Source organism: Rhea pennata, chromosome 2 (assembly GCF_028389875.1).
Source record: "Rhea pennata isolate bPtePen1 chromosome 2, bPtePen1.pri, whole genome shotgun sequence".
In the NCBI taxonomy this organism is placed as follows: Eukaryota; Metazoa; Chordata; class Aves; order Rheiformes; family Rheidae; genus Rhea; species Rhea pennata.
The window spans coordinates 37,920,527-37,936,277 of record NC_084664.1 but is presented as its reverse complement, the minus strand read 5'-3'; the positions used below and the strand labels follow the sequence as shown (position 1 = coordinate 37,936,277).

General features: G+C 39.5%; 1 protein-coding gene across 2 annotated transcripts in view; it reads left to right on the top strand.

Moving 5' to 3' along the window:
* Positions 1-15,751, top strand: part of JAZF1 (JAZF zinc finger 1) — a 197,674-nt gene that overhangs the window by 152,660 nt on the left and 29,263 nt on the right. For both annotated transcript variants that reach the window (XM_062567825.1, XM_062567826.1), the window contains exon 3: positions 12,234-12,430. In XM_062567825.1, coding sequence (XP_062423809.1) covers positions 12,234-12,430 — 197 coding nt within the window. The remainder of the gene's footprint in view (positions 1-12,233; positions 12,431-15,751) is intronic.

Genomic DNA, 15,751 nt, shown 5'->3' with positions numbered 1-15,751 from the left:
GAAAAGAGAAGAGGATGTCGGTGGTTCTGGACTCTCTTAAAGGTTGTGACAGAAAAATTTTCCTGTTCTCGTGGGGGGTGATGTTTCTGAAATGAGTCAGTTTGAAATAGGTCTTGAAGAACTAGGATACTGAAAGATTTTAGGTTTTGCTCTGTGTTACTGTTATTGACGCAGCATTTGATGTTTACAGAATTGTGTGCAGCCAGATTATCCAGAGCTTGCCTTAGGCGGTCCAAGTCTATCGGCGGGTTTTTGTGGTGTGAGTTGACTCTGGCTAGGAGCAAAGGCAGGAGGGGCCTGTCAGGGATCTCCTAGATGACTTAAACCTCTTCCCTCCTGTTGGATGATTTCATAAATCCAAAGAGCAACCACTTAAGTGCTTTGAAAAAAGACAGCTTAGGTGTATCCTAAGGCATCCCAAATTACAAGATGCTATTGAATCTATGGATATGTATTCTATATTTCCATTAAAAATACTGTCTGCATTGTCTGTAGTAGGTTCTGAACCACTAAAAAAAAGGCGAATGTGATAAACGGAGAGTTAATAGGCTTCTTATTTTCAAGCGCTTTTGGCTTCGTGTCTGAGGAAGCCCCGCGCTCCCTGGGAAGCGGCACGGGGGCTGCCTTCCTGCAGAGGGCTCTGTTACACCGTCTTTTGCCTGGCAAAATACAGTAGGTGGCGAAAGGGGGAAGGGAGCGCAGGAATAACGCGTCCAACAGTCTGCTCTTAGTCTGGTAAACAGACTAGGAATTGTGGGCTAAGTCCTTTTCCTCAGGCTTTGCACCAAGCCTGAGATCAGATGACTCAGTCCGGACTCATTATTTTAATAGCCTACAGCTAGTTCACATAGCAGCAGGAGTCCACAAAAAAGGCATTTAATTGTTGAAACTCAAACTGGTACATTGTAACTGCAGATTATAGTATTCAGATTTAAGTGATTCAAGTAATTTATAAAGCTTTTGCACAAGCAAACTGAAAGTTAAAATACTGATATTGTAATAAAAAGTAAATAAAACATACTTTTGTACATTAAGACCCAATTAAAGAGCATGATTTCATTTAACAAACTTAAAACAGGCAGGTGATATTTGCCAACATTACTACAGCTGTGTTTTACATTAGGAAATTAATTAAAATAGTCATTTATACTTTTTTCCACCTACAAGTATTAGACTTTTCTGTATTACGCCATGTATTTTCTCTTCAGTTGCTCTGTGCTGTGGTGCACGGGTAGTCTAACTTAGCAGGCTGCATCTGACTTTTGTTTTGGCCTTACCTAATGAAAACCCCGCTTTCTGCCGTCGCGCTGGTGGAGCAGCTCAGATGGCGGGGGCGGAACTGCCCCGCTGCCTGCCTGAGAGGCAGCGCGTCGCCAGGTCGGGCAGGCGCGGGCCGCCGCCGCGCGTCCTCCCGCCGGCGCCCTCGCCGCCTCCGCCGGCCTCCCTCGCCCGCGCCCAGCCGGAGGCGGGAGGGAGGGCGGCCGCCGGCGAGGCTCCGGCGCGCTTCCGCGCAGGCCGAGCAGAAGCGGGGACTGCGCTGCTCGCCCGCCTGCGTGCCTGCGCCCGCTACGGCCGCACGCGCTGAGCCTGATGGGGCCCGGTTCCCAAACGCGAATCGTTGTTCTGCTTTTATGCCTCTCGGCTGAATAATTGCACACTGGGAGTTGTTCTTCATCCTTAGGTACTTCCCCCCCCCCCCAATATAGCAATTACATAACGAACTGTTAACTTTGTCAGTCATTTGTTCCTCCAGGCAAATCAGCTTAGTGTAGAAAGGTACGTTCTTAAAATAGCGTGTAATTACAGGAACGCGAGTTCTGTCTTCTTTTTGTATAAAAGAGCAAAAAGGTATAGAAAGGTTATCGTCTTCCTTCTTCGGTTTGCCGTGTCTACCTTGACCTGAACTTCCTTGCCTTTCATCAGGAATCTTTCACATCGGCTGTTTCACAGATAAGAGACTAATTGCAGCAGAGCCCAAAGGGCTGGGGCGGCTCTGCTGGCCATTTTAGTGAGGCTGCCTTTTCAGTTCGTTGCTATCGTCCTTCCAAACAACTCACGATGTCTGAAAATTCAGTTTATTAAGACCAGACATTTCACATTCCTAATGTTAAGATTGCTGCAATTTTCCATTATAAGCTTCACCCCACCCAGTCCTTTGAATACTAATTTATAATCAGTTTTAAAAAATGTTTTTCCATCTAAATCTTCGCTTGTACTTTAAGCTTGCGAGAGCATCTTTTGAACTGGCTGTTCCTTATGTCAAGACTTTCTCAATGAGAGGATCGTGTTTTGGATTGGTGCAGAACCTTTCTCCTAGACAGATATAAAGTTTGTTTAAAAATAAAATTAAATGGTAAGTGCACAGACTTTGCAGTCTGAGAATTGGCACTTACAGGATTAAAGAATTTATTTATTACGCAGGTTATTACTACATTTTTGCCATGTTTTTGTGAATAGGTATTCTGGTTTGCTTGCTGTGTTGATGCTATTGGAGGAGCCAAGATGTAGTACATTTCTGAAAGACTGGAAAATACGTTGGTTAATGTGTTTGACTAATACCATGTAGAATATCAAAGATTGACTTATTTATGCAGATTGATCCTGGACATCTATATAGCTAACCATCAATGCTTTGTGATAATGTCTGTATTTAAATTTTTCCGTGATGACTCTGGGTGTTGACTTGAATTCTCTAAAGAACTTGGTATGAAATGACACAAGAATAACCTGACATAAATGGAACATTACAGAAATAAAATATGTGACATTTTGACTCCCTCCTTCTTAAAGTTAGAAATCTTTCAGGCCTCAATAAAACCAAACCAAGTCCAACATTTAAAGTGAATGTCATGCATACATATGTCTACTTCTGTGTAGGACTGAGCAAAAGAAATTGTTTTTATGTGAATAGTTATAATAGGCTCTTCAAGAAGGAAAGAGGGTGGACCAGTAATGGAAAAAAATATGGTATTTTAGGTTAAACACATCTGAAAGTACATGTCCTACTGGAACTAGGCAATTTGACAATACTCAAGCCTGTGCAGAGAGCCAGAGCAGGGCTGCTACACTACTTAAGTCCCACATGAACTATTTTGAGCTTCAAGTCAATTTTAGGAGATACAGACCCCTTGTTTTTATTCTATGAGTAGATTAATTTTACGTTCTGCAAAGTGACTGAGAATTCAGTAGTTTCTCCAAATAAAAATGCAAATATAATTTAACTCCCCCACTCTTTCTTCCCACTAAAAGAATTGTTAATTTTCTACTCTGCTTTCCAGAATTCTGCACTTAGTTTGTGTTAAAGCACAGAGTATTCTAATAAGTCAGCAAATGCTATATAAAAAACCATAAACTATTTAATATCTAATTTGTTAAGTTAGAGTATTACTGAAGAGAAATTGTTAGTACTCTTTCATAAGACATAGTCTTTAGTTAACGTAGCAACTTTTATACTAAGCAGATAAATTTGGGACTTTGGTATATGTGATACAAATTTTGAAAATGACAACGTGCATTTTTAAAACTTTTTTTTTAAGAAATACTTTAAATGTACAAATATTCTTTACTGAAAAGCTCTTACTAGTTAAACTTAACATTTCACATTATTGAAATCTAAGAGTCTTCTTTTAGGCTCTGTTACATTTGATTGCTGTGTAACGTTACATTATTTGTGTGTATTAGCAAGGATATGAACTGAAATGTAAGGATTCATGAAGATATATTCAGCAACTAATTAAGCAATAATCCATAAAGTATCTGCTGTTAGCAGCCGACGACGGCTGCTTTGTTCGTTAATGACCCTGAGCCAGCGGAGGCGGCTGGACGCCCGGACAAGCCGGTTGGTGAATGTGGGGAGGATGAATTCTGAAATGACGGCTGCTCTGTTACACTGAAGTCATGGGGGTGTTGCGGCATTTTGAAAACTCAGCCCTACTGTAGAGAAGCCTGCAACTGTTGTACACCGTTGAGATATTCCTTTTTTGCCAAAGGCAAAACTCTGGGATGAGTTTGATAGCTAAGAACTAGTTTAGTAGTTTCACGTTAGAGGCAGAGCGCGGCATAATTAGCACTTTGGTAGGATATACTTGAAAGGAGTATCGCAACTCTTATTTATTTGTAATAGAGGTGACAACAGCATGCCAGAAAGTGGTTGGCTTCCTGCAGATTGTCTCCTTAAGTATCTCTCTTGCCTAACTATTGCCTTCGTGCCGTGGAAATTACAGCATTTTGAAGTTACGGATAAGTTATAGCTCCGTTCTGAAACTCAATCGTCGCTTCAAAATAGGGAAGGAAAAAAATGGGAAGACAGTGGGAGGGAAGAGAACTTAGAAATTTGTTTCTAATGTTTTGGAAATTACTGTTGCTTTCTTAAGTTGGTTTCTGTGAGCCCTAATTTTGTTTCTTTTAAACAAAGAAATACCATTTGTTTGTTGTACTAGTCAAGGGGGTAAGTGATGAATTTTCATTACAAACAAAATACGTAAAATAAGACTGCATCTTCCCTGATCACATTGTTGTCCTAGTGTTTTCTGTGGCATGCATTTTTTCTGTCAATGTTCAAAAAAAGATTAAGTCCTAGAGTCTGCATTTGCTGTATGACCTACACATGCACAAACTCAAGAAAAAGGTAAAGTACCTTTTTTTAATGTATCTTGAGAAGATTCAGAATGTTTATTTTTAAGTAAATAGCTATTTTTAGGGTGGTAGGCCACACATACAACATTTTGATTAAAATGATTAAAGACAACATTGGTGCTCTGTACAGGAAAGTTGATATAGTAAACTAAGTCTTAGTGCAGTAGTTACAGAATAGGACAAAACAAATAGAAGAGAAACAAATCTTTTCCAAACAGAAAATATTAGTTGAGGAAAATGGGAAAGTAGGGATTTTGTGCATCCTAGTAATCTCTAGTACATCTGCTGAAGATAGATACATTCCAAAAATGTGTATGTTGTGTATTACTTTTTATCTGATTTTGCGTTGATAATTTCACATCTTGAGAAAACAGGTTGAAGAATAGAAATGAAAGAATTGTACCATCAGCAAATTATTCTTAAGACTAATAATAGAATGAAATCTGATCCTGTTCCCGTCTCCCTAAGATGCTCCTCAGTTTGCCATAAATATTTCTTATTTAATATGTAGACAAAGATTTCAACAGATTAGTCTGAGTAAGATTAGTACTGAGAATGAACACTGAGTTCCTTTGTAAGGCCTGATTTCAGAAGAATTTGCTGTATTGAAGCCCAGCTGAAGTGCATTGTGTCCCTGCAATGTACTCTGGGCTGGAAGAGTTCTTTCCAGAAGCTTAAAAATACCCTTTAGGGATTTGTTTTGCTGGTTTCAGCTCTGTCATGAAATGTGATATAGGTTTGGGGAAATAATTGAGAGTGGATTCTTGTTTTGGGGTGTTACTTCTCCATTTGTTGGAAGGTTATTTTAGAGAATGGGAGGGGGAGGGGGAAGCAAAAAGAAGCTCTGTATAAATCGAATGTTTTAGCACTACTTCGTAGTCTGAATAATACTCCATAATCTAAATAATGGGGGAAAACGTGTGTGATTATGCACATGTCTTAATTAGGTTTTTTCACCCTGGCATTTCATTGTAGAGTTTTGCTGAAACTGTGTTGAAAGTTCTCTGAAGAAAAATTGAGAGCTGCTGTGCAGCAGCAGAGGCTCTCCTAGAGCTGCAGAACACTTTGGTTTCCCCCGCACTGTGAAGGATGGCATGTGAAAGTGCTCAAGGGTGTTCACGGGGTAATTTGAGTTAATGGATAGTAGGAAAGTTACCCATATATTTCTTTGCTCGTTGTCACAGGAATAGTGTGGCGAGGCATTACTGGGGACATGGATTGTCTTTGCTTTGGCCCAGTTTGGTGAAGTTCAGAGATGAGCAAATCCTTTCATCCTTCCCAGGAGACAAGACAGCTGAGCTCCACCAGTTTAGATTTCACCAGATTGCTGCTTATCCTAGTAGTAGTGCAACTTAATTGTCTCTTCTTTCAGGATCAGCCGGGTTGTTTTGCCTTTGCTTGTAAAGGCAGCCAGGGAAGTGGATGATGTGTCTGGTTGGCGGTGCATTTCTGGGTTCACAGAATCCCAAGCTGCTGAAATGGGGTCCTGCCTTGAGAAGTGGGTCCTCCAAACTCCTATTCAACATAGAGGCCTCCTATGGTTTTCAAATATTGCACAACTAGAGATGCTGCTAACCTAGCAGTGTTTAGGGGAGGAGGGGAAATACTAATGTGATGAGGAAGTGTGGAAGCTAAACCTACCATCTCAAACCACTTCTTTCTCTTGGTACAGAAGTGACAAAAGAATTGTGGACAGAAGTGGAAGAAAGATTGAAGGAGGAAGCAGATATAACCAGCACTTTGCTCTGTTAATTGCACAGAATAGCAAGAGAAATAATGGGTGACTTTTAATATGCAGTTAAGCTAGTATGTGGCCCATCTGTCAAGTAAGTTTGGCCACTTTTGACCTACATGTGATACAACCAGAAAGTAGTGTAGATCTACTATGAAACACCATAGATTGCTTCTCTTCTTTCCAGCAGTGGCCAAATCGAACTTTAATTTAACCAGCTGTTGGGTTAAGGAGGAGTTTGATGAAATGCAAGTGGTGGAAGTCCAGCAGCATGATTTCTTAGGTTTTGGAAAAGATGACAGCCTTTTCTCCATACAGCCTAACCAAATGAGGCAAACATGAAGGTGAGCTGAATGTCACTAGTAATGCTTTTCCACAGTCGTCTGTAGGATAATGAGAAAAGAGGTCAGAATTAATTCTGTTCTGCTACCTCGTGGCCTGGCACAACTTGTCAGTGTGAGGCCCAGGACAGTGTTAAGTTACTGTCAAGTAGCTCTGCCATTTTTGTAAGCTTGTGCGCAACTGGACGGTGTTATGGAGCAGTCCTGGGCCTAAACGTCTCCGCAGCGTAATTGTTTTGCAAGCTCAGTTAATCCCCCTGCCCTCTCTCCTGCAGGCGGCTGCAATAATTGGGGAGTGACAGACCTGTAATTGCTTCATCTCCTCTGTTGGCGTATGTTTTAGAGATTAGATCATGAAGAAACCAAATGGAACAAATAAATACTCAGCGTCAACAAGGAAGCTGTGACAGGCTGACTTTGCTCTTTGTGTAAAGGTCTGTGAAGGTGGGGATAGATCTGGCCCAAGCTGGACTAACCTGCTGCATCAGCAGGCTGGAACAACCAGGAGGAAGTGGAAAGGGGCTCCTCTTGCCCACAGGTCTTAATATTCTGGTATCTGTAGCTGTCACTTATTAAGAGGATATATCCTCTAGGGCAACTAGTTTGTTTTTTCTTCTTTTAAGTTAGTTCTCAAGTATAATCTTTCGGTTTATTTCTAACTCATTTTTATAACTACCTTGCCCTCAGTCTGGGCATATGAGTCCAGACATTTCCAGAGCACTTAAAACTATCTTAGAACTGTGTGTAATAGGAGTTTTACGATAAACTAACTCTGACATCATCATGTGAGTCATACTGGGGCACGATCCTGGAACAGTCAGTACAGATAGTTTTAGGGAATTTTTGGCGCTTGAGAGCAGGGGAGACTGCTTCTGTTCCTTCTGGCTTTCAGTACACTCTCCCCCACCATACACTTTTTTTCTTTTCTTTTTTTTTTATGTAGAGATTTGGCAAAGGTCTGATTTTAAAAGACTTTCTAATTTGACCTTCACCTCTACTATTTTTTGTGTGACTTTGTTAGTAACAACAGCTAATGCTGTTTGTATTATATTGCCACCTATATTGAAGGTTGTGCAACAATTTCCATTATAAGACTGTTTCAGTTGCTTATTATGTTGCCAACATTCAGCTGTTTGGGCTGAAATTTTCCATGCTGGGTGTCTCCTTCAGGCTGAATTTCTTGGGAAAGTTTCAATAAAAATACTTGAACCATTCCAGGGAATGAGAGGAGGGGGAAATACTATATTTTGCTCATGTTTATTAAAGTTGCTGCAAGCACTTGATTCAGAAATCATTGCACCTACGTGTTTTGGAGCAGGGAGTTGAATTTTTGGGAAGGTGGGGGAAGGGAGAAAAAACAGGGGTAGAAAAGGGAGGAAGTTGAAGTGGGGGGGGGAAGAGGGCTTCTCCCTGACATTATGAGCTGGGTGCAAGGAAGCCTACAGACCGCACGCCTCTCGAAACAGGGTCAGTGAACAGCTGGGGACTGAATGATTCTCCTTGTTCTGCTGCATCTATGGGGTGCACTGGATTTGGAGAGAGAGGTGTACGAGGCACAAGCACAGCCCTGTGGAAGAGGCAACGGCTACACACTGGATGGTGGTGAAAGGAGGGCAATGTTAAAGAGTTAGGAATAAGACTTGAAGAGAACGGGGGTAGACTCGCTCAGTCGCCAAGGAGAGCGATCTTAAGCTGGCAAAATGGACTAGTTAAGCAAGGAGATACAATTTAACCTACCAGGAGTCTTACAGCAGCCTTCATTAGTTACAGTTCGTTATCTCTTTCCCATTTCTTGTACATGTAAATGAGGCAGGGAAAATAGTATGCAGTCATGTAATTTGGAGACCAGCATTCAACCTTAATTCCACCATATCCAGTTTCTGAGCGCTTGATGTTGCTACCTTAATGCACTTTCAACCAGAAAATTAAAGCCTTAGTTGGTAATGTTATTCTGTGCCTATGTTAAATGTTCTTACTGTAGGCTTTGAAGAACACCGCCATAGTCTGGCACAGTTAAATTAAAATGCTGAAAAATATTCTAATCTGAATTTTCTTTTGAAAAGCATTGCGTTGCCAAACATGTAGGGGATTATTTGGATGTGAAAGGTGAATTTCGTACTTCAGATCTCAGAAAGCAAACTTATCAAAAGACTCTTCTTCCATTTTTCTTGTGTTTATGGTGTAGACAACAAGTGGTATTTTGGAGTATATTCGATGTGCTTAGCCCAAATGGGAGGGAGTTAACAGGACAGAGAGAAATTTCAGCTATAATTTCTATTTTTCTTGATTTTTATGGACTTCAACCAGACTGGTTATACCTCAACATTATTTTAACATTGTTATTTGTGGCTGAGTTTATTAAATAGCAGTGTTCATGCTTCGGGTTATTATCCAAATTTTCAAGGATTTATAATGTTACCATAACATTTTCTCAAGGAATAAGACTTCCCTTTCAGGAGCAAGCATACATAGTAGTACAAATTCCAAAAATAAGTGAAGTAGGAGGTTCCTATTTAAAAGAAAGCAAACATGTGCTGGTGTCCGTTTTATTAAGTTCCTTTTACTGCATTATTCTTTAGTGAAATTCAGATTTCTATTTGGAGACTGTTTTGTCAATAATATCTGTAGCCAGGAGGAGAGAGGCTTATTAAGGAAGAAAAATTGTAAAATCAACTTACTATGGATATCTGCTTTTTAAATATTAACTTCATAAAAATTCCATATCTGGGTTTGACATGATGCATTGTCTCTGTTCTGAAGGAGGTAAGTTGCCATGTCAAATACCTGGTTATTAATGTCTTCGGATTGTGTATTGATGTTGCATATCATGGCAAAGATCCACTTACCAATGCCCACGTGTTTTGGTCAGACTGAATACATCTTTATTGCTCCAATGGTACTTAAAATTTCATGCCCCACAGTATGCTGAAGACGTGTTAAAGTACACAGGTCTTCAAAAAAGAGCTTTTTTTCTGAGATGTAGGACAAATTTGTCTTCCGTACTTGGCACAAATGAGTAAAAGGCCTCTTTCTCTTTTCTCCTTTTCCTGATGCATGCCTTTCTGTTCCACAACTGCTGTTTTTTCCTTGGAGATCTCTCCATAAGTGATACCAGGCTTGGACTCGCTAGCAAGAGAATCTGCGTAGCTTCCACTGAAACAGCCTGTGTATTGCAAACAGTCACAAAATTTTGAGTTTCCATGGAGCCTAAAAGAATACAGTGATTCATACTAATTTAAACTGTTGGTTGCAGACAGGAGTAGAAGTTGGACTGTCTTACAGCACCGTTTTGCAGATGCTGTGGCATGTATTACATATTGCCATGAGACTCAGTAAGATCTGATGGTCACAACAACAGCACTGACAGTGCTTATTCTTGTCAGTGTCCCTGTTTTGGGGATGTTATGATACTAAACATGCGTGTTTTTCCTTTCCTTTTTCTCTTCCTTTCTTCTTTCCTTTTTTTTCCTCCTTTTTCCCTTTATCTCATATTGCAAAAGGAAGGACTGAAGAATCAGCTGGTCCAGCCTGTGGCCTGTGTGTTAAGTCCTTTGGAAAATGGCAGGACTTAAACTGTGAACCAGATAACAGATCTTTCCTCTGCCTCCTTTCCCTCAGGAGCTAAATACAGATATACCAGCCTGATGTTAGGTGCTTTCTGGACACATATCAAGGACTACTTGCATATCTTCACATATGATAAAGGCCCATGGAGTCACACAAAAAGCCGTTTGTTCACATAGTAAATAGAGCTGTCACAGGACCAGAAATCAGAGGGGAAACCTAGCTTAACAACTGAATTTCTTCATTATTTTCTTTGCAGATTTGCTCTCTGCTGCCACTTCCATGCACGAGTCTGCCTCCTCTTTGGTAGGCTCCTCTGAGGAGAGCATGACTGAGAGAAAGGCAGGTCACCTTCACTGAGCCCACTGCAAATACTTGCCAGTAGCTGTTGTCGTTCTGTTTCGTTGCTGGATTGCACCTCTCAGTTCCTGGGTGGGAGCTGGTGCCGAGGCAAGTGCTATACAGACTTTGCAGGTAGCTGCATGTGTCCATCACAATTTGTTGAGGTTACAGGAGCTCAAAATTTAATGCTTGTGGCTTAGCTAAAACTTAGCTTACCTTGTCTAATCTAAGTTAGACAAGTGTGTAGGTGTAGCTAAATTACTATTTGCATTACATGTGCTAGTGTGTATTGTATTATTGACTGTCAGGTAAAATAAAAGCATGGATCAGTTTGTACATGAAGAATAGAAGACTATGCAGACAACAGGATTTATTGCAGGTTGTGCTTTTTAGGAGTCTTTCTAGATGAGTATTTAGGCAGTGGAGAGGAAAGGAGGCAAAGGAGGATTGAAATATCACTTGAATAGTCAGTGCCTGAAGTTGGTGTAACAGATCCCCTTGTGGGGATCCACAGTCTTCTCAAATGAGGGTTAGTATAGGTGCCAGCAGTGGTGCCTTGAATGTAAATATTGTTAATGATTTTGTTACTAAAAATATATATATAAAAAGACAGGAAAATAAGTAACTTTCTGTGAATGTGTCTGTTCCAAGGGGCTTGGCTGAAATTTGGGTTGCGTTTCCAAGAATGGGCATGAAAGCTTGGTGGGGTAAAGTGAAAGAGATGTTTCCGGGAAGGTCTTGTCCGTGTGCGGTGTCATTGCAGAGTTGTAGTGGATAATGCCATATGAGGTGTTCTGGTGTAACTCTGTGTGGGCGCTCTCATTTATAATAAAAGTGGCCTTCTTCACTGTAATTGATCCTGTTTAGATGGGATCAAAGTAAAAATGAAAAAGGCTATTTTTATTCCAGGTGAGAGACCCCATGCAAAAAAATTGCTTTGGTAGAATTACTACTGTAATTCTTGCATTGTACTAATGGGATTTCCTCTTAACAGCCCAGAGAGATGAACCTTGAGTTGTGCTAAGCCTTTCGCAGCATGTACTGAAGTTTTACAGAGAGATGACATTTGGTTTTCAACAACTGGGAACTCCAGTTTGAGGAATTACAATGTAATTGGACATCTTTTGTGTCAGACAACACTGCCTGAAACCCTTAGAAAAAAAGATGTGATTATGCTAAGCTGGAAACAATGCAGCTATGCAATATAATTCACATCACCACTTTGACCTTCAAATTCAATACATTTGCCTCAAACATTTGTCTCCATTATAGCTACTCGGCTGCTTTTTCACGAAGGTTTGAGAACAGTTATTGTAACATTGTTTGTAATGCTCAACTATGGTTAGAGATTAATAAAAACCTGTGTGCATGATGCAATTGTCTAAAATAAATTATATCAAAATTGGAAGCAAATGCCCCAGATCTTGAACTCGCTGTGAATAAGCTGTTGGTGGAGGAGTTTGTAATCTTAATATCTGTGTTGCAAAAGAACTTGTCATGGCTGAGTTTGAAACTCCCTTCAGTCACTGAGAGTGAAAAATATTTATTTTACCTTTACCTAAAGCTTGCTTGCTGACAGTGTGTCAGGCCTCTTATCCTTGTGATTGCCCTTGTTCTAGGTTTATGACTGACGCAGCTCGACGTGAGCAGGAGTCTTTGAAGAAAAAGATTCAGCCAAAACTCTCTCTGACTTTGTCAAGCACAGTGTCCCGTGGGAATGTATCCACTCCACCTCGCCACAGCAGTGGAAGCCTTACTCCCCCAGTCACCCCTCCAATCACTCCATCCTCTTCATTTCGCAGTAGCACACCTACAGGTAAGTATCTGCTGTTTCATTTATCGTAAAATCAGCTGAGCAGTTTCGGTATGTGGCTTTTGGAGAGCAACAGACATACTGAAGCATTGGGAAGAACCACCCCTAAAAATAAAACAGAAAAACTTTGGACCTTTTTATTTGCCTTTTGATGTCTAAAACGTAATTTGTGTCTAAACTGTTCCCCAAATCAGAGAGGAACAATAACTTGAAAGCTGGAAGCTGAGATTATTATACAAAGAAACTGATCTTGAGAGAAATCACCAAATGTAGCAGGATCTCTGATACAACAGTAAGAGAGCTCTTAACATGGTACAGTGACAATGTAAAATAAAAGTAAAAAATGCAGTCCTGTTTTCTCATTCTCTCTTTTTCCTTCCTTTTCTTTCTTTTTTTAACTGAATTCACAGCTAGTTTTTTTTCACACAGACTACGAAATGAAAGTATTGAGCATTTTCATTCTCTCTTAATTGGCATTACTAACATACTCTTTCTGCTCAGTCTACCCAATGGTTTTCCTGAATTACGTAGCCTTTACGATTTTGATTGAAGTTAGCCAACAGATTGAAATTATCAAGAGTGGACCGGGAGTGGTGTTCAACTAACTCTGTACACACACAATTTTCTTTAAGAAGATAAGTTTTTAAAATATGTATATTAAAAAGTAGGCTGTATTTTTTTTCAAAAACATATCTTCTACTGGTTTTCCCAGCTACAAAAATCCAAAGTACACAGTTTTTGCACTGATTTAAAGAAATTAAAAATTGTGTTCTGTGTTGAACCAGATCTTTTGACTCATGTAAGTCAGACTGGTTTACATTAGGTAGAGATCTTGTCTTTAAATTCTGATAAACTTCAGATTAAATGCAGCTACTTCCTCCTAAAAAGGCAAATGCATATCTTTGCTATTTTGTAATAAACGGACTCAACATATTCCTTGTAGTAGGAAATAACATGAGCATCCCTGCCTTGATAAACTGCAATGCCATCTGTTTTCCATAAGTTATTTAATGTTTCATTATTAATTAAATGGAAAAGTTGTAACTGTCCTTGTGACACTCTATCTGGAAGTTCTGAAGTGAGTAGATTCTTCAGTGTGACCCTGCGTATGAAAAAGTGAAGCGTGTGGAATCCAGCTAAATGAAAAAGTCCTGATGTAATAATTTTACTTCTGAAATTTTGTTTTTCTCTATTATTTCGTGTTTTGAACAAACTGCTTCACTTCCTTTGCTACAGATGTCAAGAAATTACTGCTTTTTTATTTTACTTTTTGTTCGATCCCTGCTGAGAGGGCCAGTTTATGATGTGGTCAGGTACCATAACTTTGCATCTCCGTCAAGAACACCGGTTAGCTAGCTATCTACACTTTGAAACACATTCCATCGAACATTAAAAGAAAAAAAAATGTCTAGCTACTAAAATACTTTCATTTTATATATTTTTCAAACATTTTAAATTATTCAGAATGTTGTTTTACCTGTAGTTAGGAGGACTAGCTTTTTTTGGCTAACTGAGTTTCTGGGAGTCCTGCTTGCCAGGTTATAAATAATACCAGCTTCCACATTCTGAATTTGCCGTTCCAAGTTCCACACTCAAGCTGTATTCCAAGGTCAGAATTTGTAATAGCCTGGTAGCAAATATCATATATAAACCAGATATTCTTTCTTGGAGAACTGTTGCATTAACTCACAACTGAGTTACGTTTCAGCAGCCTCACCCCAGAATTTCCATTTTTCTCATCTTAAAAGCTTTCTGGACCCAAAATAAGTGTTGAGATTTTTCTGATAACAACAAAAATTTTCCCAGTGTTTGCTTGGCATAGGATTTTGTTCTCCTTGATGGATAAAACATATACAGATGAGGAGCTCTGAGTCATGAAGTGGCTGAGATTTTCTCTCTTTCCCTCTGTCCAGTGCCTGCATAGAGAGCCCAGGATGGCCAGCAGGTTGATTTTAGCAGCCTGTGTGTGGATTATTGGCCGATGTGAAACCCTGATGTGCAAATGTGTATGGTAATCTACTAGCAAAGTGTTAAAACCGTGGATAGCTAGGGCAAAATCTGTCAGGAAGACAAACTACAATATATGTGAATGCTCCTGCTCTTCATTCTCTCAGTGCCTACAGGACTTTCCAGCCCTGTAGGCATGCCCTGTTCTACATCCAGTGAAAATACTGGATATTGCTGTATTCTTTCTGTGGGAGCCTGCTTCATTTGTACTCCTAGCAAACTGTCGTTAACTCATCTTTGAATAAAGGTAAACAACTGAGTTGTGGTAATTTCAGAAACCAAAGAGACTGTTTCTCCTTAGATTGTATAAAAGGCCATTGTGTGGGTTAGTTAAATATTTGTTATAATTCAGATATAATCATTGTCGTCTTTTAGACCAATACTTCATCAAAAAGAAAATGAGATTGCTTTGACACAGTTTATTCATGACATTCGTGATTGCAGTTTCTCTTTTATAAGCTCTCGTATCAGTTGGTCAACACTCGTTTAAGCTACTAAAATTCAGCAACAAATCTGTAACTCCTTGCTTCTCTTCCCATTCACTTTATCAAGCTAGGGTTCCCAGTTCCCATGTGGTCATTCTGAACATACTGTGCTGCTTAGTGAGTGCTTATATAAAGTGTCAGCTTTTTTTTTCCCCTCAATCTCAATTCCTTCTCCAGCTCTTATCTATGAATTCCCTTAGTGTTTTCACTTTTTTTCAATTTTAAATTTTCTTTTAAGCTATTAATTTCTTCCTGCACTTAATCATTTCTGTCATTCTTAGTTTCACTTAGATTCAAAGAGCACCAGTTCTTAATTGTGAGAATCAAATCTAAACTTAGTTACCTCTATTTAAAATCTATAAATATATGTGTGTATGTATTTTCTCTATACATAGAGAAAAATAGAGAGATACAATGTAATAAAGTGTGTCTATATGTCTTGCTATGTTGTGTTCTCAACCTATAGATTGATAGTTTTCCCTTCATCATCTGAATTTATTGTTCAGATGTGACTATGAGTTATTGGAAGATGCCTGTGTTCCTCCTCCCATCTCACTGAGAACTTAGCTTTTCTGTGGTTATTCTTTCCTGTCTTTGCTCAGAGTTTCACAAGGTCTCCCTCTTGCCTCTTCCTGAGCTTCAGAAAAAATATGCACTCATTCTTTTTATACAGTGTGGCTCCAGCAATGCAGTTTTTTTTTCCTGTCCTATCAATTCTCCGCAGTGTCAATCAAGATGCTTTTATTTACATACCCGGTTTTCTACTTGTTTTTTTTTTCTGTTGTATTTTCCATTAGTACCATTCTCATAGCATTGATCAATAGACAGAGGT